This window comes from Corvus brachyrhynchos, unplaced genomic scaffold (assembly GCF_000691975.1).
Source record: "Corvus brachyrhynchos isolate BGI_N302 unplaced genomic scaffold, ASM69197v1 scaffold114, whole genome shotgun sequence".
In the NCBI taxonomy this organism is placed as follows: domain Eukaryota; kingdom Metazoa; phylum Chordata; class Aves; order Passeriformes; family Corvidae; genus Corvus; species Corvus brachyrhynchos.
This window is the reverse complement of record NW_008238337.1, coordinates 8,265,536-8,288,353: the sequence shown is the minus strand read 5'-3', so window position 1 is coordinate 8,288,353 and position 22,818 is coordinate 8,265,536. Positions and strand designations below refer to the sequence as shown.

Genomic DNA, 22,818 nt, shown 5'->3' with positions numbered 1-22,818 from the left:
CCGTGCCCGGCTCCGGCGGCCCGGACAGCCCCTGGGCGCTGAACTGGTAGGTGCGAACACAAGTAGAGCTTCAGGAGACACACCTGTGTCTGCGCAGGACCAAAGCACGGGCTTTGAGAAAGAATGAGAGAAATAGCTGGTGCAGGTTTTTAATCTCTTCTGTGGGGAATAATGAGCAGCAGCCCGAGGAACTGCTCGTAACTATGAGAGGGAAGTGAGACTGGATTTATTTACCATTGTTAGAGCGAGCTAGGAAATGGTTTGTTTTCAATTGCGCCTTTAACGGCACAACAAGTCCGTGGTTCCTATGGTGTATATCAAACAGTCGTCTTTTTGAAGAGAGCAATATCAAATACAGTATTGCCAAATGAGCTTTGGAGTTACTTTAATTTCTGTAGTTGAAGAACCTGGTACATTGAATCTGGAAGAGTCCAGATTGCCTTTAGAAGTGTGAATTTAAAACACTTCTAGGAATGCCTTGAAGAAAAATACTTTCCTTTTACGTTCAGGATCACAGAATTGTTAAGGTTAGAAAAGACCTCTAAGGTCATCGAGTTCAACCATTAACCCAGAACTGCCAAGGCCACCACTAACCCACATCCCCAAGTGCCACATTTACACCTACTGAACTTTTGCAGGGATTGAACTCGTGTTTCAATTACTGGTGGAAAGGGTTTAATTTAAGCCAAAGTTAAAATGCCTTAGCATGTGCTGCCTTTCATTCTGAAACCTTGTTTTTTTCTGGGTTTGTCTGTTTCTGTGAACCTACACAGGATCTGTATCTAACATCGAGTTCAAACAGGGAATTTAATGGGAACCTCATGTTCTTAGGTTATTTTTCTTGTATATCTTATTTCTAATAAATGTGGCTTTGTATCTAGTTGTTCTACAAGAGCAAGCTATTTTCTGCAAATAATGTAATTATTCTTCCTTGTGCAGTTGTAATTAAATTATCTTGGGACACAAAGTATATAATATTTGTTTAAATTACTATTAATATTTAAGTCCTGCTCTTCATGCCAAATAGATTAATACTTCAAACATATAAATATATTCCTTATCAAATGTTTTCCCAATCAGTCTCATGTGTAGACCCATGCTTTGGATGACAGGTTGTTCTGATTGTTTATTTTTTTGGATTGCCTGTGTTGTGTTACGTGTTTTGTTTGTGGCTTATCTCTGCCCTTGCAATTCTTTGTGTAAGAAATTCTTATAGCACGTCCTTCAGTAGTTTGAGTTTTCTTCTGCTTAGAATTAAAAAAATATATTTAAACCGAAACCCTTTAAGTTTTGCTCTGGTTGTCTCATGTGCTGGGCCTGCTGTGCAGATTGCTTTCTCAAGGCTTCTTTTGAAGCACAGTGACTGCTTCCTATAAACGGTCTTTAATTTATGTGGCTTTCATTATCTGCTGTAGCTGTATTACCACTATCCTACTGCTGGAAGAGTGGTTAGTGCTGCCCTGCACACAGTTTACAACTGTGATAAGTCATTTGCATGCTCTTAGCTGGATCAACATACTGTAAATTCCTTATATTGTCTCTCATTTCTGTTTGTGCTATTGACCTACTCTGGCAGTCACCTGACAGCCGATGACATAAGTGACTGTGCAGTGTTCGCAGTGCTCATTAGCACGGTGCATGCATAGCCTGGGAACTGCTGGCCTCTGACAGACCCGTAGATGTTACCAGTGTTTAGAATCTGTTTCGTTTTCAGGCAAACTAAAAAAGTTTGTTTTCCAGCATAGCAGGAGGGTCTGGCATGCTCTGACATGTAATGTCTCTGAAATGCACTCTGAGGATTAAGGATGCAGTTGGGTGTTCTCTCTGCAGAATTTAGCTTCAGTATCAGATTGTGGATTTGGTAGCTTCTATTAAGGCTATTCTGAGGTACAGTGAGGAAGTACCTAATTAGCTTTGATCAGGACACCAGTCAAGAAGGTCTTTGCCTGAAGGCATAATTCTGCAGAGCTTGAAAGAGGAGTAGACACGGATCCCTGAATAGGGTGGCAGCATTTTACTTGGTATTTGACTCAAAGCCAGATGTGATACTGCAAGATTTTTGCTGAAAACTGAAGTGCAAATTTACAAAATATATTTGCTGTTGGACAGAGCAAGTGTTTTCCACAATGCCTTGTTGCTTGCTATATTGGAACTGACCACTAGAACTTAAAAAACAATTAACTTTCTCATATTCCCTACATTTTTAGTGTGATTTTCTGCATGGATGTCTTAAAGAGTACACCTGGTATAATGTAGAAAGTGCTTGTGTTTCATGGAGAACTGTTTGACTCTCGTCCCTCATTAGAAGTGTGATAGAGTAGAAGCCATTAGTGGAACAGAACTGCTTTTTGCTGTGTTGAATGGAACTTGAACTGCGCAGCCCCTTAGAAAAAGGGGCCTGTAGTGCAGCCAGGCATTTGCTCCAAATAACGCTTTGCTTTATGGCTGGACTTGCTGAATAACAAGTTAACTCTGGTCTTGTTGTAAGCTGCTAATTGTTCTGCTCTTTTCACCTACAGGTTGTGACTGTTTCTCTTCTGTCATTTGTGTGGAAAGTGCCACACACACTCCAGAACAACAACGGCTTTTGCTTGCATATTCCAGTGTTTCTTTTGTCAGCGAGTTCAGCAAAGTTGTAATTCTTCAAGTGCCAGCCCTGAGCTGAGTGAGGAGCCACCAGCAGAGATGGTAAAAATGACAAAATCAAAAACGTTCCAGGCTTACCTGCCAAACTGCCATCGAACCTACAGCTGTATCCACTGCAGAGCCCATCTCGCCAATCACGATGAATTGATCTCCAAGGCAAGTGGTTTCTTTAGAGACCTCATGAATTATTTCTTAACCAAAATGGTTGTCACTGTGACACCACTCCCAGTAGATAAGGGATGCAAATTGATGCGTACTTCAGAGTATCTTTCCTGGGTTCACGCTCGGGTCATACATGTTGTGTACTGAGAACTGGATATATTCTGGAAACTTCCGAATGTGACATAAAGGTTAATCTAATATATTCCCCATGTTAACAACCTGTGTCTGCTGTCAGGTGGGTACTGTTTGTGAGCTGTTGTATCTGAAAAGTCAGCTAAGGAAAACTGTCAGACAAAAGCATGGATCACTGGGTAGGGAAATTATTCTGGTTATGGTTATTCCAGACAGATTATTTTTGACTCTCTTGGACTGAAGGTCACAAAACTGTCTGTTTCCAGAGTGTCCCGCTTCTGTTATGGAATCTGTAAACACACTTTTGCTGTCTACCAGCTCCTGAGGAATATGATTAGCCAGAGATGTTCAGAATAGTTGGACTGTGTAAGCTTAGAGAGTAGGTGGAACCTTGAAACAGGCTAGGCCTGCCCTTCTTCCCTGTTGCTAGAAGAAACCAAGACTTGTGATGTATGAAATATGTAGGAAAGCTTGAAGTTTGGGATAAATACTTGACAGACTGATTCATTCTTTGCTTCAAACAAACTCCTGATTAAATTACTCTTTATACTGTCCTGGAGAAAACACTTCAGTTGCTTTTCAAACTTTTTAATACAAAATGTTCTCTATATAAGTACTTTGTCAAATAAAGTTAGTTATAAAGGGTTTGCCACTAAAAGTTCTCTCTGTTGCTCCTGTATATTTGTGTGTTCAGCAGCACTAAGGTGATGCTGCTCTTTGGTGCTGAAGAGATGGGAGGAGTTGAGAATGCTGCTGCTTCTGAATTTAGGTTTTCTTTGGGTGAGGAGAAAGTATACCTGCTTGTTTATCCAGGGGCTATCAGGAAATAATGGGTTTTCCCCATACAGTTTTTTCCTTTTACTTGAATTTAATTTTTTTCCATGTTGATTTCAGAATCTAAGAGGCCTTTTTGGCACCACTGGATTCTAAATTGCAAGCACTCATAGTTACATTATTCACTTTGTGTTCTGGGCCAAAAAATACTGGGAGGGGTTCATCTTTCCAGAACTTCAGGTTGTAGATACCTACAGGAAGAAAGAAATTTTTTTGCTGTGTCTCGAGATGTATTAATTCATTGAGAAAATACAATCCAACACATACTTAATAGGAAGCTCTTCTTTTTGTGGACTTAGATTTTTTGCATGTCAGCTAAGCTGCCACAGTTGCCACATAGCCGGTTTTCTCCAGGGGTTTGGGAGCTTTGGTCAACAGAATACTTTGAATATGTTAAGCAAATCATATGTTCATCTTACAGCTTCATAAATAATTTCAAACCTTATGTTTTCTTTGAATTGAAAATTTGATTGTTAGAGGACTCTTCAAAAAATCTATAGTGAATACAAGTAATTACTTCTAAGTTGTTTCTGATGGTGTTGGGAAGGGTGTTAGAGGTGGAGTCTGCTTTATTTCTGGCTTCCTTAATTTTTGGTGAAGACACGTTAAAAAAGTATTTGTACTTGCAGGTTGACCATATGCTTATTTGACAGCTGATCCATATTTTGTCAATTTAAGATTTCTTAACCGTATTTTATTGTCTAAATCTGTATGGTAAAAGAGAAATGCATTTAAATGTGAGATATATTTTTTTGTATGTTTTTTGAAATAAAAAGAACATTTGTCATCTATTGTACTTGTATTTGGGACATAGCTTTGGAAAACCCATCCTCCTTAGGCTGAAGCTTTACACAATCCAACACTGGAGAAGTTCTTCTGATGGAAACAACTGCAAAGCAATAGATAGACTTGGATCATTAAAAATAAGTACAGCTGGCCCTGGGGAGGGTGGGGAGTGCAAATACAGTTTGATTGTTTTTTTTTCTGAACTCTTGAAGTGCCTTCATTGAGGCGCATTATGTGCAATGAACTTAGGTCAGTGAGAGATACCGTTTTTTTAACATATCTAGAATCCTGGTTACTGTAACTACTCAGATGCAGGAAAAAAACCCCAAACAAGCACAAACCAACCTGAAGCGTAGCAAGTTGATTCTAAACCATGTAAAGTTAACTAAGAGCAGTGTGGTTCCTGGGCTGGTTTGGATTTATTGATGGAGTAGTCTTAGACTGTTCAACCTGATTTCCCCCTGCTGCCTTACTTTGAGGGCCTAGTTCAAAGCTGAAGCTCTGTGTTACATTCTCTAAATACAATTTTTGGTTGCAGATTATTGCTTTCTTCCAAATGCTTCCTGTACCATCTCAGTCCAGAACCCCAGTGCCACAGGTCCTCTGCAGCAGATAAAGGCAAACAGTATTTATTTCATGCCTGGCTATAGCTGCTTCCTTTGGGGGTTGTCCCTCACCCCATCTTTCCTGGGTACATGGTGATTTTCTTCCTTGTGTGGGGTCAGGAAAAATGAACCAAAATATATGGTGCACTTCTAATTTAAAGCAGCTCCAACTGGCTTTCTAATGTGGTATAAGGATTTATTACACCTGACACTGTAATGTTTTTTGACTTGAAGCTGAAAAGATAAGCTGTACTGTGAAATGAGTGGTGTTTCTCTTAAATGTTGGTCTGTCATGGAAAAGCAAAAAGTGCTGCATGTGTCTGTCAATCTTCCCTTTGATTCTGATCCTCAGAATACCTGACTTCAATACAGATTTGCAATTCTTCTGCTTTTGAGAACTGTTGATGTCAGTTGTCTGACATGGGTGGCAGCATACACGAATCACCTTTTCATTTTATTTCTGTTCTGTTTGAGCAGCAGGATCTCTTTCTTGCCCTGGAATGAATCACAAAGCTCTCTTTTTCTTGTGCCCTTGCTGGTGATAAAATGGCAACCAAGAGTCTTGGCAATGGCTTAGAAGAAAGAACGCAGATTAATGAGACAGGACAAAAATGTGTTACCTGCTCAAGTGAATTCAGTTGTGGTTTTAGTTTTCTCTGCAGCTGTGAAAGGGCTCTGTGTGTTGCCCAGTGTTGAAATCAACTTGATATTAGTGGTTAAAACATACATTTCTAGAGGTTTTCACTCTGTAAGAACCTTGTGTTTTCTGCAGCTGGGAAGGAACTTGGGGAAGGTGTGGGAAGAAGACTGGTTGAGATTAGGAGCCCCAAACTGGGAGGTCATTGGCAGTAGAGAATGACAAACATTAGTCTGTACAGCTGGACACATGCACACATATATGAACACTTGCCATAAAAATTTATAACTCTCCAAGTTATCTCGGGGAAACCATTAATTTGAAGGATACACAGTCAGAGAGCTAATAAACTAGGTGACATTTAATTGAAGTAAGTTTGAAGTGGTGTCAGGTGCATCTTAGGCATGACTGAATGCATTGCTAACAGGTCTGTGAGTGCTGGATTTTCTCTTTCTTTGGTGAAGACTTCAAAGTGGATGTTAAAATATTATTTGCTATGAGAAGGAATAAACCAGTCATCACTACACTGGACTATGTTCACAAGACAGGGAAGAATCTATGGCTTTTAAAAATTTCTTTAAAGAGGCAAATATTTTTAGAATCATACCCTACCATGACTGCAGGCACAGAAGAGAAGTAAACTATGAGCAAACAACCACAGCTCTTAATGTAAGAGTAAGGCAAGGAGCTGATGCCATAGGAAGCACTTAGTGGATTTAGAATTGATACCATAGGAGGCACTTCATGGATTTAAGATGTTCAAATAGCACATAAAAAGTGCTATTAAACAGTATATGTGTGTATATATATAAATATGTATATGTGTGTATATATATATATAAACAGTCTATGTTAATAATAATTAAAAGAATCCAAACATAATTTAATTTTGAGATAACTTCTACAAGACTCCTTGAAGTAAAGGGGAGGTGGCCACTTGTGTGGCCTGAATAAAATGTTACATATTTGCTGCTCTTGGAGCAATTCTGGAATAAGTTTTGTGAAAGGCCTAACTGAAAGAGCTTTCTTTTGATTTGTTATGTAATAGTAGGAAATGTGCAGTGATTATTAGGAGCAGTTAATTTTATAGGAGACAAATGTTACTTGAAGAGCATAAATCCCAAAGCACTTGAGAATGGCTTGTACCTACTACGTTCCAGTAGTTGCGTAGAACTTCAGGTATGATCCAACAAATTACAAAAAAAGTACAAAATACTTAATAGAAATCTTGGAACCTAGTGGACATACTGCAAAGGATAATGTTTTGTTACTCAAGGTTGACCTGCTTGAAAGATTGTTGAAACATTTTACAGTGTGCCTTAATTCTGGGAATGGAGAGAATTTGGATTATTTTGTATAAATGTCTGTATAAATACTGTCACTTTCTTCTGTCTCATTCATTGCAAAGCATATCTGACCAGAGGGGGAAAAAGTCATGTGAAGTCACAGAGAAGACTAGATGTGTCAATATTTTCAAGAATGAGTTCTATGTAAAGAAATACACACACGCACACATATATATATATATGTAACTGTCATTGACTGCACTGGGAAATCCTTGCACCCTTCTTTCACTTGTGGGTGAAAGAATGATCTTGGTGGTTAAATTTAGTTCTCCAAGGCTTTCAGTATGATTATTCTTCTATTATTGATGAGAAGGAAGAGTCTTCAGTCTAAATAGATGCAAAAACATTTTTAGCCTTGCTTAGCAATCTGTGGTTCTGTCCCCCACTGCTTAACTGATGAGATCAAGAGGAATTTTTTAAAGGGTTTATTGTCTTTAAGTAAATATGCTGTGCTTAGCTTGGTTCAATTTGTAATCCTCCTTTGCTTATGATACAATGAGTATTTGGAAACATAGTTGGGCCTGTTTTATGTATGCTTGAAGGACGTTTTCATTTTCATAAATATTCTGGTGATAATTTTTTTCCCCAGGAGGCTTCTAGTTTTCTGGGTTCATTTTTTTCTTCTGGGGGAAGAATCTACTTTTTGAAAGAGAGGCAATCTTTGGAAAACATCCAAGAATAGATTTGAAAGCTTAAAGGAGTTGGAAAGTGCCAGGGAAGTGTTCTACTCTGCGTATTTTGATATAATTATTTGTGAAATCTATTCAAGATGCTGCATGGGTCAAGATAACTTGTCCTGCCTGACAAAGTCTTCACTTTGAGGAAATACCATTTGCCAGGTTTGCAGGCATGCAGGTTTTGGGGTAGAATTTTTTAAGGTTATTCTCTACATATCAAACTTTTTAACATGCTTTATTCAATTCAGTAAATAAGTGAATGGAAGTGAACTTAAAAAAAAAAAATCAAGGAGTCTTCTAGAACTTGCCTAGGAAGCAGCTGAGTAGCAGCATGTCTGGTGGTCTGCATTATCAAGGAATTGGATGTGAGGGAAATACCAAATGGAACAAATGTGGGGTTTTTTTGCCCCGATAATTTTTTTTTGTCTGTAGCTTGTGTTGAATTCAGTTTTCTGAATTTATGTTGCAAGTCTTGAAGTGAGAGGATATCCTTACAATCTGTGATGCATCTTGCTGAGGAGATAATTTCAGACATCAGAGCCCTTGTGTTTCTGGTTTACTTTAGGAATCCTGCCCCTACAAATACAATTTTCTGCATTTCCCCAATGTGCTTATTTGTTCAGAGAAGTGATTCAGCTTTATCTATCTTAGCTTGTAAAGGGAACTCCAGCAAATGAAAGGAAACTCAAGGAAATGAAACTGAACAAAAACCTATGGACTTCTTTCATTTTCATTCTTTAATATTTTATTTCTGTGTTTTGAGTAGCTTGCAGACACTGTTAATGCCACTGTGACTTGCTCAGAATAGCCCTGCTTGCCCCCAATACATGCTAAGATGGCAGTTTCCTGGGATATTTGCTGTGGAGCGTGATCTCTAGCCATGCAATCTAATCCCATCTGTGGGGAATAATTGATGGCATAAGCTTTTCAGTAGCATCCCTTCCCCCACCCATGCCTTCAGCTGTGCCTTAGGGCAGTAAATACATGTTCTGCTTGACTGCTGTTTCCTTTCCTCCTGGGTCAAACAGCTAATTCTGGCGCTAGAGGTAAGGGTGGGTTTAATTTACAAGCATAGATCATACCTAATTCTGCAGGTATGTGCAAGCGTGCAAGTGAAGCATGTATATATTTACTACGTAATACACTGGTGACAGAGGTCTGTCAGATGACTTGGAAAGATCCTAGTTCCAAACTATTCTTGCAGTTGACTTTACTGTAGTTTGTGAGCACAGTTGGACATTACTGCTGATAACTGTTAGACATTCTAGATACTTTCAGCTGTGCTGAAACAAGAAAACATGATAGATCTTGTACATCCTTCTGTATAAATGGGCAGCTGGTGTAAGATGTGGATTTTCTAAGGAATAAGTTAACTCATAAATCAATCCAGTATTATTAATTGAGGACCATGAAAAATCAGCCTTATAGCAAGTTTAAAGTTCAACTGCAGATATTAGTTGAACTGATAAATTGCCCAGCTTCTAAATAAAAAATCCTGGTTGGTGTGAGTCATTATTGATGAACACACTTGCCATTCTGTTCTAATTCCTCTCTAATGGGTAAGACATATTTAAGACTCAGTTTGAATAGAATATTCTGCTTTAGTTTTGATTTATGTATAGTGCTTGTGATCTTGGGAGTGCTGAACGAATGTTGCAAAGTTAAAGTTTGTGTTTGCATAGGTGATGTTTATTCTATTGAAGAGCAGTTTGTCTGGAGACTGGTTTGAACAGTTATGCCAGTTAGTCCTTGACACTGCCATTTAAAATACTTTTTAATTTTCTTTGAGCAGTTGACACACAAGGCGTTTAACCTGTCAGTCTCTTAAAATTCATATCAGTGTAACTGAATCATACAGTGCAGAGTGTGAGAAACCTAGTGGGTAAAAACAAATGTTCAGTATTAATTTTTTTCTGGTTATGCAAAATATTCTGTTTATAGCCAAGTTACAAGCTTAGCAAGTAGCTCAAGTGCCAAACTGAGTTGTCCTCTTTTAATTTCTAGCAGTAGGATGCATCAGAAAGTAGAACTCTGATAATAAAATCTTTCTTACATCTTTTAGTGGGTGGAACCCTACACACTAATATTCTGTGATTAGGAGAATGCATATGTGCCAGATGTATACCTTTCTGTGGTGTTTGAGTACAGTTTTTGGGGAAAAAATCTCAGCTGTTCATGTGAATAAGAAACTATGACTGCCAAGTGCTGACAAGAGATTCATAATAAAAATTAAAAAGCATAGGAATTTAAAAATGGATATCTTTGCAGTGCTTTTATTCCAGTAGGTGTATAAGAGTTCTGCATGGCTGGATTGCAGACCATTCAGTGCTCAGTGAAACACAGATGGTGTGGTTGGACACTGGTTTTAAAGGGAAGTCTGAGTTGCCTGGACCTGTGTTCTGTGTTCCAGAATGCAGTTGCACAAGTTGCTGCAGGTTCCTGTTGAGTTATCTGAGTGATGTAAACATGGAGGAACTTGCTCTTTGCAGCTGGGCAAGGAAACAAGTGTTCTGTGGCATGTAAATACAATCTTTAGCCTCTAAACATGAGTGTAGGTAAGAAAAGATGGTATCAAATGAATCAGTCATACTCTGGGAACAGAAGCAAGGCTGGAATGGAGGAGCTTTTTACAGGGGATTTTTTGTAAACTCTCTTTCTTATTAGAGCCAGTGACACAGGAAAAGATTTTGTGTTGCTTCTCCCTCCACTCTACCTTGATAATCCTGAAGATTAGAAGGTAATGGCCATTTCTGTGGGAAAATAAACCTAAGAGAGTACAAGATGTCTAGAGCAACAAAGCAAAGGGTGCAAGAAAAGTCAAGTCATCTTTAAAAATATATTAGGAAAAGAAAAACAACTAAAGCAGTGCTTTCCAACCTGTGGTTTTTATTTCATTTGGCTTGAATTTTTTTTCAGCTTATGAAAGAAGAGAGGGGAAGAGCTGCTTTTTGTGCTATTCTTGGCATCCTGTTACTGCCCTCTGCTTAATTTTGAAAAATGCAGGGTCAAAGGAGAGCTTTTATTAGGTGATACTAAGTCAAGACTAAACATAAACTTGGCAGAAGTAATTGCATAAGATTGTTCAGAAGGTCTCCTGACTCTTATTTTGTTCTGGAGTCTTTTTTTCTTCCCCATCCTGCTGGGGAACTTCAGGTATGGCATATAAGTAGTTTAAAAATTATTATATAGGACCAGACAAAAAAACCCTACCCACCACATTAATTTGTATATGATTGCCATGTGTAATTACATATAAATAGAGAAACTAGCACATGATTAATAAAGAGTAGTTCTTGGTGCAGTTTGAAAAAGGATTTGTGAATTCTAATTGACAACATGGAGTTTTTAAAGCAAGGGGAAATGGCTGCCACTTTTTTAATTTTAAGAATTTTTACAATAGCTTAAGCAAATATCATGGTCATCATAGCTTTGGAAGTTCTTTTTAATAATTTCAGGTATGTGAAACAAGGAAGTTCTAGTTTTACGATTACTTCTTACTGAGTTAAGAGGATTTTTAAAGTGTCTCCTTTGCTTTTTCTTAAATTTTGGAGTTGCACATCTGTAGTTTTCTCTAAATTAATGCATGTTTTACCCAGGCTAGTTATTAATTTGTTAGTGGGCAGTTTTTAAGAGTATATATGTGAAGAGTTTTTGTTTTCACCCACAAGTAAGCATTCTCTGTTTGTTACTGGCTCTAGTCTAGAAAGTCCTGGTTATTCTGTAGGGACTGCAGACTGTAGGTCTGCACCATTCTGTCAGTTTTGTGATGTGTGTTTAAGTATCTCAGGAGAACTGAACTATTGGTGGGGTTTTTGTTTGTTTGTTTTAAAGGCAGGTGTAAGGATAAATTACTTTCTGGCAGAGCAGTTCAGACTCTCTCCTCAACCAAGTATCCCCTTTTCAGGGTCAGTCCCATCTGAAGTTTCAGCTTTCACTGTCCTGCACAGCCTATCTGGTTTTCCTTGCCTGGTGAAAAATAAGACTTGCAGTTCTGGCTGGTGGAGACAATACTTTCTCTTTTGTCTTTGCTAAAGTTAGAACCTCCTTAGAAGCACTGAGGTTGGAATAAACTTGTAAGGTCATCAAGTCCAACCACAAACCCAACAGTGACAAGTCCACCACAAACCATGTTCCCAAGTGCCACATCTGTGTCTGTGGTGACTCCACCACTGCCCTGGGTAGCCTGTTCCAATGCTTGACAATCCTTTTGGTGAAGAAATGTTTCCTGGTATCCAACCTAAACCTCCCCTGGTGCAACCTGAGGCCATTTCCTCTGGTCTTGTCACTTGTTAGGTGAGAGAAGAGACTGACCCTATCTTGCTACAACCTCCCTTCAAGTAGTTGGGGAGAACAGTAATATGTTCTCTCAATACTTCTTTTAAATGGTTGCTAAAATAATAAAATAGCAGTGCCATAAACTGTTAAGTAGAATTTCTCATCTTAATACAAGATTTTGCAAGTACGTAAGGGCTAGATGTAACTACTCTGCCACTATTGCTACCTAGAGTAGTCCAGAGGCATGGATTTCTTTAAACATTCTTTATTGCAGTATATAATCTGGTTAATACTGATCAAAAAGGGTTCATTTATATGCATTTTCCTTTTACGAGGTTTGGTTTGGTTTTTTTTTTTTTTGGCAAACTGTTCTGAGTAATTAAAAGACAAGAATTAACTGCTGTTGTGTTGCTAGTTGGTAGACTAGCAAAATACCTATTTTAGTGTCAAATGACTTGTAATGATGTAACTAAATACATGTCAGAAGAAGAATCTGTTACAGAAAGGACCTTCTGCCTATGGTTTTATGCCTGATGATAAAACCATGCAAAAGTATTCAGGTTGATATTTTCCTTCCAAAAACCTTCCATGTTGATCTAATGCAGGCCTCTGAGAAGTTGGTCTGTGATGTTCAACACTAGAACCACAGGGATTCTTAAAAACAATTGTACTTTCTCTGCGTCATGGATAAAATAGTTAATTTTCTTTGAAAGTTGGTTAGAGAATGGAAAGGCTGGAAGAAAAAAGAAATTAAGACAGTTTACAGATTTTTTTTAAAAATGGAATTCAGTATGGAAGAGAGAAAAAAGAAAAACTCAGTTCCAGTGTGATCCTGTTTGAATGGGAAGTAATGGCTGTGTCTAAATTACTTGGTAATTCAATGCAGAAGGAACCAGATGAAAGCAGTGATGTGTCTGTTTTGTTTTGAATGTTTTACCTGTGGCTGGCTCTGCTCTGCTCACAAGTTCTCCCAGGATGTCCACATCTCACAGCCTGCTCACAGGTTCAGGTCTGTGTCTGCATTAACATTGCTGAGTGCATGCAAGAGCTGCTGGTTTAGTTGGTTCAGAAGGATCAAGGGTGCAGTTTCCAGGCACTGAAACTGCTTCCCAAGCCAAACCAGCCCCCAGTAAGTGTGGCTGATTAGGGGTTTTAATTCACAACTGTGCTACTGCTCTGAACTAAAATATTAATTTAGATCCAGCCAAGAAAGTCTAACAGTCATCATTTGTCCATAATCCATCAGGAATGTGAGAGATTTGAAAGCATATGCCTGTGGGTCAGGCATTTGAGGGTAACAGTTGTCTTACTAAAATGAAGCTGAGCTTATCTGTGAATTATAAACTGATCAGATGCATTTCCTGAGTGCAATATGCTGGTTTTATGCTTGGTCCAGAATTTCACTGGTCTTATATCAAATGATGCAATGAAATTGAAATAAATCATCTTTTGGCTGCAGCAGGGGAAGACAGGAGATGGGAGTAATTCCCTTTGAGTTAAAAGCAGATTATTTCAATTAGCATGAAGGATGTCTAGGAAAATGAGAATTGATATCTTGCAGAGGGGTAGGAAAAACTATGTTTTGCTTGCATTATGGATGTCTGATTTTGAGCAATAGCACTTGACAAAGTAAAATTAAATCATTGCTAAAAATCTAATGTAGGTGAAAACTTGTCTGACCAGACTTTCCTACAAAGAACGGGTATAAAGTAATTGACCTGAAATAGTTTATATCTATATTATCATTTTATGTTTACTAACATACCCTTCTGGAACTATTTGGTTTTTTGTTTGGAGGGACTTTGTGTTTAACAAGTGCAATTTCTTTCTTTTTTTAAATGCAGTCCTTCCAGGGAAGCCAGGGACGAGCCTACCTCTTCAATTCTGTGTAAGTATGTGGTTATGGTTCTGCACACCACCTGCAGAGTGTAACTTTATGCTTCCAAAGTGGAAAACAGTAGGAATTAGTGTAGCTGTACTTTGCCCTGTTCTTTTAAATGCTGGCTTTACTCACCAGCAATAGTTATTAAAGAGCTACTGGGTTGATTCCGGAGCATTCCTTTGCACATATATGAGTTTATCTTGTACTTTAAGTAATTCTGCTGAGAGCTGAAAGATTAGGGGAGTGTCTTAATGTGAAATTCCTTTTGTGTATGTAATGGTAACTGTGTTGAGTGGGATCTGCCATTCTGAGATACTCCAGAAGTCACAATATATTGAGTAACTGTAAATTTTCTTTAGACAACTCTGGTGTGGTCTAAAGAATTTCCCAGTCTGATAGTTGGATACATTTACAGGTTAATGTTTCAGTAAACCTGGTACATCTTAAATGACCTTGAATATTGCAAATGTGCTAGAGGGAAAAGATCTTTGTGATCTTATCAAGCCTAGTATTTGCCATCTTAGGCATGTCCTTCCCTTGATGAAAGGCTCTTTGCATTTGTTAATGGGTGTATTTTGAGTTTTTAATATGCAGGATTGCTTTTTTGTCTTTATTTTTCAGCAGTTTTTTGTGTTGCAGCATTTTGAAAAAGAGATGCAGTTGAGTGTCCTGGTCTATTTTTGACCAGGATAATGGAACTGTAACTGCAAAGGATTTGATTGCAGATCCTTGAAATTCTTTTAATATGTAGTCATTCAGTGGTGACTTGGGATTTCTGCTATAAATCTTATAGTAAGAATCTGGTACTACAACAGCAAAAATAGCAAAATTTTGCTCTTGTTTAAAACTGTCTAAAAACTTGGTTTAGTCTTGCCTCATGTTTTCTGCATAGACTCATTTGTGGAAAAACTGGCTTGATGCAGTACTTCATGGGGTGTTTTGTTTTGAAATTGCTGTTTGTTCATCAGAGCTTAGTCTGCTGATCTGTAGCAAAGAAATATTTATGAGGCTTTTTCCTTGCTGCTATTTTGGAGCTGGTTCTAAATTCAGCTGTTGGTGCTGATTCACTGGTACAGACTTCCATTACAGAGGTCTCAAATTGTTTTTGAAGAAAAGCCTGAAACTGTAGAAGTGTCCAGTTACTGTGTAGTGTTCTGTTCTCTGGAAGCTTAACTATTTAAACTTCCTTTGTCTTTGTTGCTGGGAGTAAGTGGTATCACCAACAGTGACAGCACAGCCATTTAAAAACAAAAAACAACCTCCTTTTTTCTTTCTGTCCCTCTGCTCAGTGTAACAGAGGAAGTTACTTTTGCAGCATTGAATAAGTTAGGCTTTTTTTTTAACTGTTTTTTGTCTGCTGGACAAAAGGCAGGGAACGGTAAGAAAAGAAACACACTCATGCTGTTAATATAATTTCTCCCTTTTTTTCAGGGTAAATGTGGGCTGTGGTCCAGCAGAGGAGAGAGTTCTTCTGACAGGTTTACATGCTGTAGCAGATATCTATTGTGAAAACTGTAAAACCACTCTTGGATGGAAATATGTAAGTAATAGACTTAAATCCTCAAGAAATGTTTGTATGTTGAAGCACAGATGTTTGAGTTGGCCATTGAGTAGCACCTTTCCTGATAGTTTAGGTGAGTTAGCTCTGGTGCTTTTGTATATATCAGGCTCTAATATAGTCTTGCTTCCTTGCATCTGCAGAAATACTGTAGCAGATAGTAACTTTATTCTGGACTGCAAATCAAGCATGAGCTATAGGTGCTATTACAGCTATTTAATATTTCTTTATTTGGTAATCTTTTTGCAAGACTACCAAGCACACATGCACTAAACCAGGTGGGGGAAATTGCCAAAGTGAGTCTGTAATGTCTTAGATTGCAAAAGTTGGTTATACAGAAAAAATATTGATTACAATAAATGGTACTGAGCATATTACACTGTTTACAAATAATGTGGACTCAGTTCTGTTGTTTGAAAATTTACCTGTGCACTTGCAAATGTGTTGCAAGTTTGATGTTTTGAAAATATTAGATTTTTGGTGTTGCATGTAGGATTTTCACTGCTTCAGTGTAGCTTCAGATCTTAGAAGTTTTCCTAATGCATTCCCATGATGAATATAGAGGTTTTGAAGAGGTTTGCACTCCCTCTTTTCATTACTTCTGAGAATAAGGAAATAACACACATAACATTTCCTAACCTTCACTTAAAAAAAGCATTAAAATTCCCTAAGCAGAGAGAGAACATGGACAGTTCCACAGCAAGATCTGTACAGTAGATCTGGTGATTCCACTTAGGAGAAGTTGCTTCTGTTTCCTTCTCAGTGCTTTCCAACCTCTCTTTCTTCCCTCCCTCCCCTTACTTGGTGTAACCAATATGGATTGTTAACTGTAATAGCTCCTGGTTTGTATTTTTAAGGCGAGTGTGATGTTTAAAATACTTAATTTCCCAAGCTTAATGCAGTGTTGTCTTGATATTTTTTTTTTTTTTTTCTTCCTTTTCAGGAACATGCTTTTGAGAGCAGTCAGAAATACAAAGAAGGAAAATTTATCATTGAACTTGCCCACATGATAAAAGACAATGGCTGGGAGTGAACCACAACGTTTTTCCTTCTCTTTGGACTATATTCTGTGGAGCAGGCTTTACAAAGACTAATGCAAAGTAAAGGAAGAGCTTGGCTAGAGTGGCCCTGAGAATATCACTGAACTCTGAAACCTCACAAATGAGTAGTGTAGTGTAAGTGGCTATTTCAGGCCATGTTTGCCTTTTCTCCTTGTGTAAGTTCCCTCTTTTTGTACGTGTATTATTGTGTGAACAGTTGTTTTGGAACATTTTGGATGACCTTTTTCTAAACTCTCTCAGTCTAGAGAAACAGTTCACTAATTGAAGACGGATTTTACTGGTTAGCATCTCTCTCTGACCTATGCCTTTAATGCTACTTCTGCTGTGCATGCTTCTTGCCTAAACACCTACACTCCAGTCCTGTAGAAGTTCTGTACCTGAGCAGTCTAAAAGAATGTATGGGATGGGGTGCTTTTTTATATGTAGCAATTTCTGATGTGTTTGGCAGTGAAGAGGATGCAGTATTGTAGTTATTAATTTCTTTTTTAAATTTGAGTGTACCACAACCTATGTACATCTTGTAGGTGAATTGGTTAAAGGTACAGTGCTCACTTCAAAAAATTACTTCAATTGCACTGACTGAAGTTAGTAGGTCTCAAGTTGTTAGGAAAGGTTATGCCAGAGGTTTGGTGTCTTAAAGGAATAACATAGAAAGATTTAAAATCAATAATGCTATAGAATATGTTTCTTTAAAACCAACATATTCCCTAAGGAGTTTGCTGGATAAAAAATTTATAAAACTATAGCTTGAAAGATTAAAAAGACAGAAAAATATATGCATCTTCTATTTTGGAAAAAAAAAATTAGTTGGTATATTAGGAAAAAACAAAGTTTTGGTACTGTACCTTTGTCAGTAACAGGGACTTGTGCATCAGTAAAGTTTTATGGCTGGTTCCATGTAACTGTATAGTCCTAATGCACTGGACAAAGAGGTTGATGTCAAGGAAACTTGTTGAAGTCTTCTGCTACATTTGAACAAAAATATTTATTTTTGTGAGAAATGGCCAGAGCCTATGACATGAAAATTAATATAGTACCTGTAGGAAAAGGAGGAGTAAAAAGGGGGAAGGGAAGTTTGACTTGTTTTTTCATAAAATAAAATAGCAAGATAGTTTTTAAAATTTGGGGGTGGGGAAAGGGTTTCCTGGTTTGCTGGCTAAATCATCCCCAAGTATCTTTTTATAATAAAAATTTATATGAAACTCACCTTCTCTTTTGTTCTCATGCTGTTTCTTTAATGGAGTCAGTTAATGAGAGAAACTTCTGGAAAGTGTATGCACAATATGAGCTGTTGGTATCTGTGTATGCAAACTGAGCAACTGTGAAAGAAACGCTCTACACAAATTTGCTAACTTAATTCTCAAATTAAACTGTCTCTATAGACTTCTTGTATGTTAATCCTTTTAATGCTCGAGGACAAAATGTTTGGAAAAAAACCCCTTTAACACTACATAAGTAAGCCTTGCAATATGAAATCCCTTTCTCTCAGTAACAATTCTAATATGGCACCTGTGAAATTAGTCACAGGTGCTGCTGCTGCTGTTCCATTTTTGGGAATCTCTCATAGGCTTTCTGAACTCTGCTGCACTTTAGAAATTGTCAGACATGAAAAATTATGCCAATGGGTAGGGGCAATACAAATCTTTAAAACCAGCTTTCCAGTGTTTTTGTGGAGAGGAGTGAGAAGAGCATCCTCCCAGGTGTACACATTCTTTGTGATGCAGGCTGGCTGAACTGCCTGCTAGATGTTGTCATGACTGATACCCATGAATTAAAAATGTAAGAGAAGTAGTTCAAGCTGTTGGGTTTTAGTCCAGAGGCCTGAGGTGGTACAGTCATGTTCAACCTGGATTTTGTGGCTTACACGTTGCTACTTCGTGTTCACATCAGGTCTCATTTTTAACAATATTGTTGATGTAAGATGGGCTTGGGTGTTGCCTGTCTTGTGCTTTTTTTGACCTGGAATTCCTGGGATTTTGTTTTCCACCATTGCAATGTATGTTGCCAACAAGGAAGGCACTAAAACTTCTATCAGCAAAAAGTTTGTGTTGGCTTCTAAGTCTCGTTGCAATGTTGATACTTGTGAACAGCTTGTGTGAGGTTTGTGTATCTTTGGGCTTTTCTTATTTCCTGGCTACAGACTTGCTGAGGCAGTACACTGGACTGAAGGCAAAAGTAATGGCTGCTTTTCCAGAGAGAGTTGAAATTAAAGAAAATATGCAAAGTATTAAAAGATTTTTCTCTCCAAAATTGGGGCTTTGGCTAGCTCTTGTTAGTAAGCTAATGCTGTCTATAATACAGTCTGATTCTTAGAAATTCAACCTCTTTCTTCAGTGCATTATTTATATTTCAAACTGGACATTTTCACCAAAACCTTAATTAACTTTGATGCCAAAGGTTGGGACTTCAAGTGCTTAGCACATAGAGCTTCAGACTACTGGCATAAAGAGTTAATGACCTATATGTGATGTTTATGGCTTTTAAGAGAACCAAACAAAGCAATATTCTTTTTGGTCTTTTATTGAGAATGGATGCTTAGAAGGAGTAAAGAGTAGAACTAGTACAGAATCACTATTTTATGCTGCCATGTAACAATTCTTGAGGCTTATTCTATTGAGGGAATATGTGAATTTTCTTCCCATGTTGTTTGGCAGCATCAATGATTACTTTCTCCCCTCATAAAGATATAGAGACTTCTTGTTACTGGTTTTGGTGAAAGTTGAATCCAGATAGCAATGACTGCTGGCTGATGTGAAGAGGTCAGTCTGGTCACTGAACCTTCCAGGAGTCATTTGAAAGAAAAATAAACTTACTTGAAAAAAAATTTTACTAAAGCGTTTTCCCTCTAACCAATTTTTGTAATATATTGAAGATTATATTTAAAGTTTGTATGTGTTTGCTCTGGGCAAGTTTACTTCCCCTCCAACTTGAGCACTTTTGTTACTTGTACTGGTTATTTTTATTGTTGGTCTTAACATTTATTTTGTATTTTGTTTTTTATAAACTGTAACAAAAAGCTTTTGTGAACCTTTGTTTCTTGCTGGCTCTTTCTTGGACCAAATGAACTGACTATGAGCTGGCTTAGAAGAAATGTTCATTGGGATGCATAGGAATTTGCTAGCAAAAATGTACATGTATTGAAAGTTTTTTTTTCCACTGAACCTCTAAAGCCATGCCTGTCCTAAAGTAATTGGTCATAATTTGGTGTGACTTTAGTAATCTGACCACACATTCTCTGTCTAGGTCCAAAATAATGGTTGTAAACAATGGTTTTTCAGGACTGAGTCTGCCTCCAAACCCTAGAGGTCTTTGGCTGGTTACTTTAAGTACCTTTTTGATTACTAAAAGGCAATGCTGCCATGTATAAAAATTCTGTCACACTGCAAACTTGCTGTGAAATCAGCTGCAGAATTTGGTGAGGGATTGCTGATTCCTCAACCTAACCACTCCTGCTGTATGCTTTTAGCAGCCTGATAATCTTAATTTTATCTGCCAGTTAAAAGGGCCAGGATATGAATTTCCCTTGTTGATTGTAAGCTGTACAATGGCAAACTGTGTGAAGGAAGGTTGTTATGGCTCCATCTTAATGCCTCAGTAGCAAGGCCCAGCATAATGACCTGTGTGGGTGCTGTGCCTGTGTGCTTGCAGTCCATGGGAGAGGAGGGGGAATATGGGTTATGATATTTCTTTGAGTTAAAAACTGACCTCAGAGGTGCTGAGCAAGTCCCCACTGCGCCCATAACCAAAGGTCATCTGTATTTCCCACTGGTGGATCAGTGCAAGAGTTCCCCAAGGCGGTACCAGGTTTGGTGGCCATGCACTTCCCTCTGAGTGACGCTCGTAGGGCTCCTCCTGCCCGCTCATCTCAGCAGCCAGATTGCAGCAGCAGTGACCTCCAGTCTCACAGACCAAACTTCAGTCATCTCCAGCCTTGGATATTGGCCATGAGAGGAAGAAGCTGTCAAATTATTGTTAAACTTCTTGGACACTTTATTGGACTTCACTGAGACTCATGTTAAGCCAACCAGCAGTATAAACACTTAATGGAAAAGAAACAGATGCTTCGGAGGTTTCTTTTAAAAGGACTGTTACGCGTGGTTTAAGGTCTAAAGCATGAGTCATAAATGGCAGTTGAGTTGTGCCTCGTTTCTTAAACTCTTTAAAACGCTTTCTTTTACAGGTGACATGGCTGTGTTGCTGTTTTGTCCTAGCAATACTGTACATCATTTGTTGTTTCACTATATTGTATCTATTCGAGGTATCACAATAAAAGCTTTCAATTGTTTTGTTGGGTTACCTGTTGGTTTTGTGCTATCTTTTCTTGCTAATTGAGTTCTCAGGCTTTATCCTCTGGTAGGGCCAGAGAGAGAAGACAGTGCTCTTAGTTGCTCTTAAAAACTTGTGAATGGGTTGAATCTGATTTTTTTATGTGGCTTTAGGACTGCCACAAAGCATTTGAGGTTTTTTCCTTTCACAAATCTTTCCAAAATACAGACATTTGTGATGGTACTGTTAGGCCTTTTGCCTATTTTGAGCCAATTGTGGGACCTCTGCACAGTGAGAGTCAGTCTGCAAACCCCCCCAAACTAATTTTGAGAGGAATTGAAGAAGTGTGGGTGTACTTTTTGTTGTCAGCTGTAGACCTGAGGAGCACTGTGAGCACAGCACTCCGTCTGTTCATTCTGCTTTGGCTGGGAGGAACTCCTGTAGCTCCTCTCATCAGATTATTGGTCTTGTCATTGATATGATCCCTCTGGACTGCCTGAGGCTCAGAATGAAGTCATTCAGTGCACACTTACCCAGCATCTTCAATAATCCATCATTTCATCTCACAAAGGGATAGGGATGCTCTTCATGCAAGATCAAACATATTATTTCCATCTTGAGAAAATAGAAGATAGCCAGCTACCCTTTCTCTTATTCAAGTGCTGTCTTAGGGGCATGAAATAAGGATCTTTCCAGATCTGAAAAAAACCCCAAACCCTAAGGATAAAATGGCATTTTATGTGAGGTGTATGGTCTTCATTGTATAAAAATTTAACTTCTGACAGGATATAATTGAAGTAATAAAGATTCAAGTAACAAGTATCTTTCAGATTTGAGATGTTCATAGTAACATCCAATTACATTTTGCTGTATTGGAGGGACTATAAAAACACCAACTGCCAGCAACTGGGTTACCAGAGTACCTTTGGAAATGTGAACTCCAGTGCTCTGTCTTACCAGCTGGAAAACACCAGGATCTCTGACTTCCAGATAGACAAGGATGGGCAGGTGCCTCATGTAAAGCCTGAGAATCTTCCATTAGATGTCTTTTTGCCCCTGTTAAATTTAAATAACTGGGCAGTGGTGTAGTTTAGGGTTCTCCCCTCACCTGAAGCGCTGTGGCTGTGACTGGGGGACAGCAGTAGGTTGGTACTGCCACAGTCCAGGCAGCCTGAACCAGGAAACAGCCACAGCTAGAGCTGAGCTTATCCTCTGCACAGGGCTCCACTTGGGCCACTGCGCATGTGAGGTTCTTTCCACTTCTATCTCTGCCTCTGCTCCCTGCCCTTGGCTCTGCCCCAGATGGGTCTGAGCAGGGACCAAGCACCTGCGCTGCTGCTGGCACTCACCTCCAGCAGGCACAGCAGCTGTGGATTAACTGAGGGTGGACAAAGTAGTTCCTGGCTGTGAAGCAGCTCTGCTGAGCCATGGCACTGATGAGCATTAACTGTTTCTCCTCTAGCAGAGGCTGAGCTGTTCTCAGGGTTTGACTCATTCATTTCTATAGTATTGCTGAATAAGATTTGAGCTGAGGAGCTGAGGTGCTCTGTGATCCTGGTAGCAGTTTAATCTATGCTAACCTGATTGCCTGAAGATTTTACTTAGTAAAGATCACTCTGGAAAGCAGACAGTACAAGTTTTTCATTGTTCAATGAATTAATGAGTAGATTTTTCATGGTCTGATTTCTGTATTTTAATAGTAAGCATATATTAACTTTCTTCCTTGCCCAAATAGACTTCAGTGATTTCTATCTAGCTCAAGCAAAAACAATGGCAGGGCCAAACTAGCCCTTTATTCAAAATGGAGTTTGCATCCTGACATTAAAACATGTACGTGTGTGCAAAGTCCATTATGGCATGGAATATCATGGCTCATCCTGTACCTGCAGGAAGGATTGTGAATGTTATTTAATTTTCAGAACATCTTTTTGACATGATTAGCTATGATCAT

At 38.5% G+C, this 22,818-nt stretch overlaps 1 protein-coding gene across 1 annotated transcript; it reads left to right on the top strand.

The window, feature by feature from the left end:
* Positions 1–18: 18 nt before the first annotated feature.
* YPEL1 (yippee like 1) lies at positions 19–20,897 on the top strand. The gene is made up of 5 exons (XM_008634109.2): positions 19–46; positions 2,520–2,802; positions 13,945–13,988; positions 15,414–15,522; positions 16,484–20,897. The coding sequence occupies exons 2-5, from the start codon at positions 2,686–2,688 to the stop codon at positions 16,571–16,573; spliced, it is 360 nt and encodes a 119-aa protein (XP_008632331.1). The 5' UTR covers positions 19–46; positions 2,520–2,685; the 3' UTR covers positions 16,574–20,897.
* Positions 20,898–22,818: the final 1,921 nt, after the last annotated feature.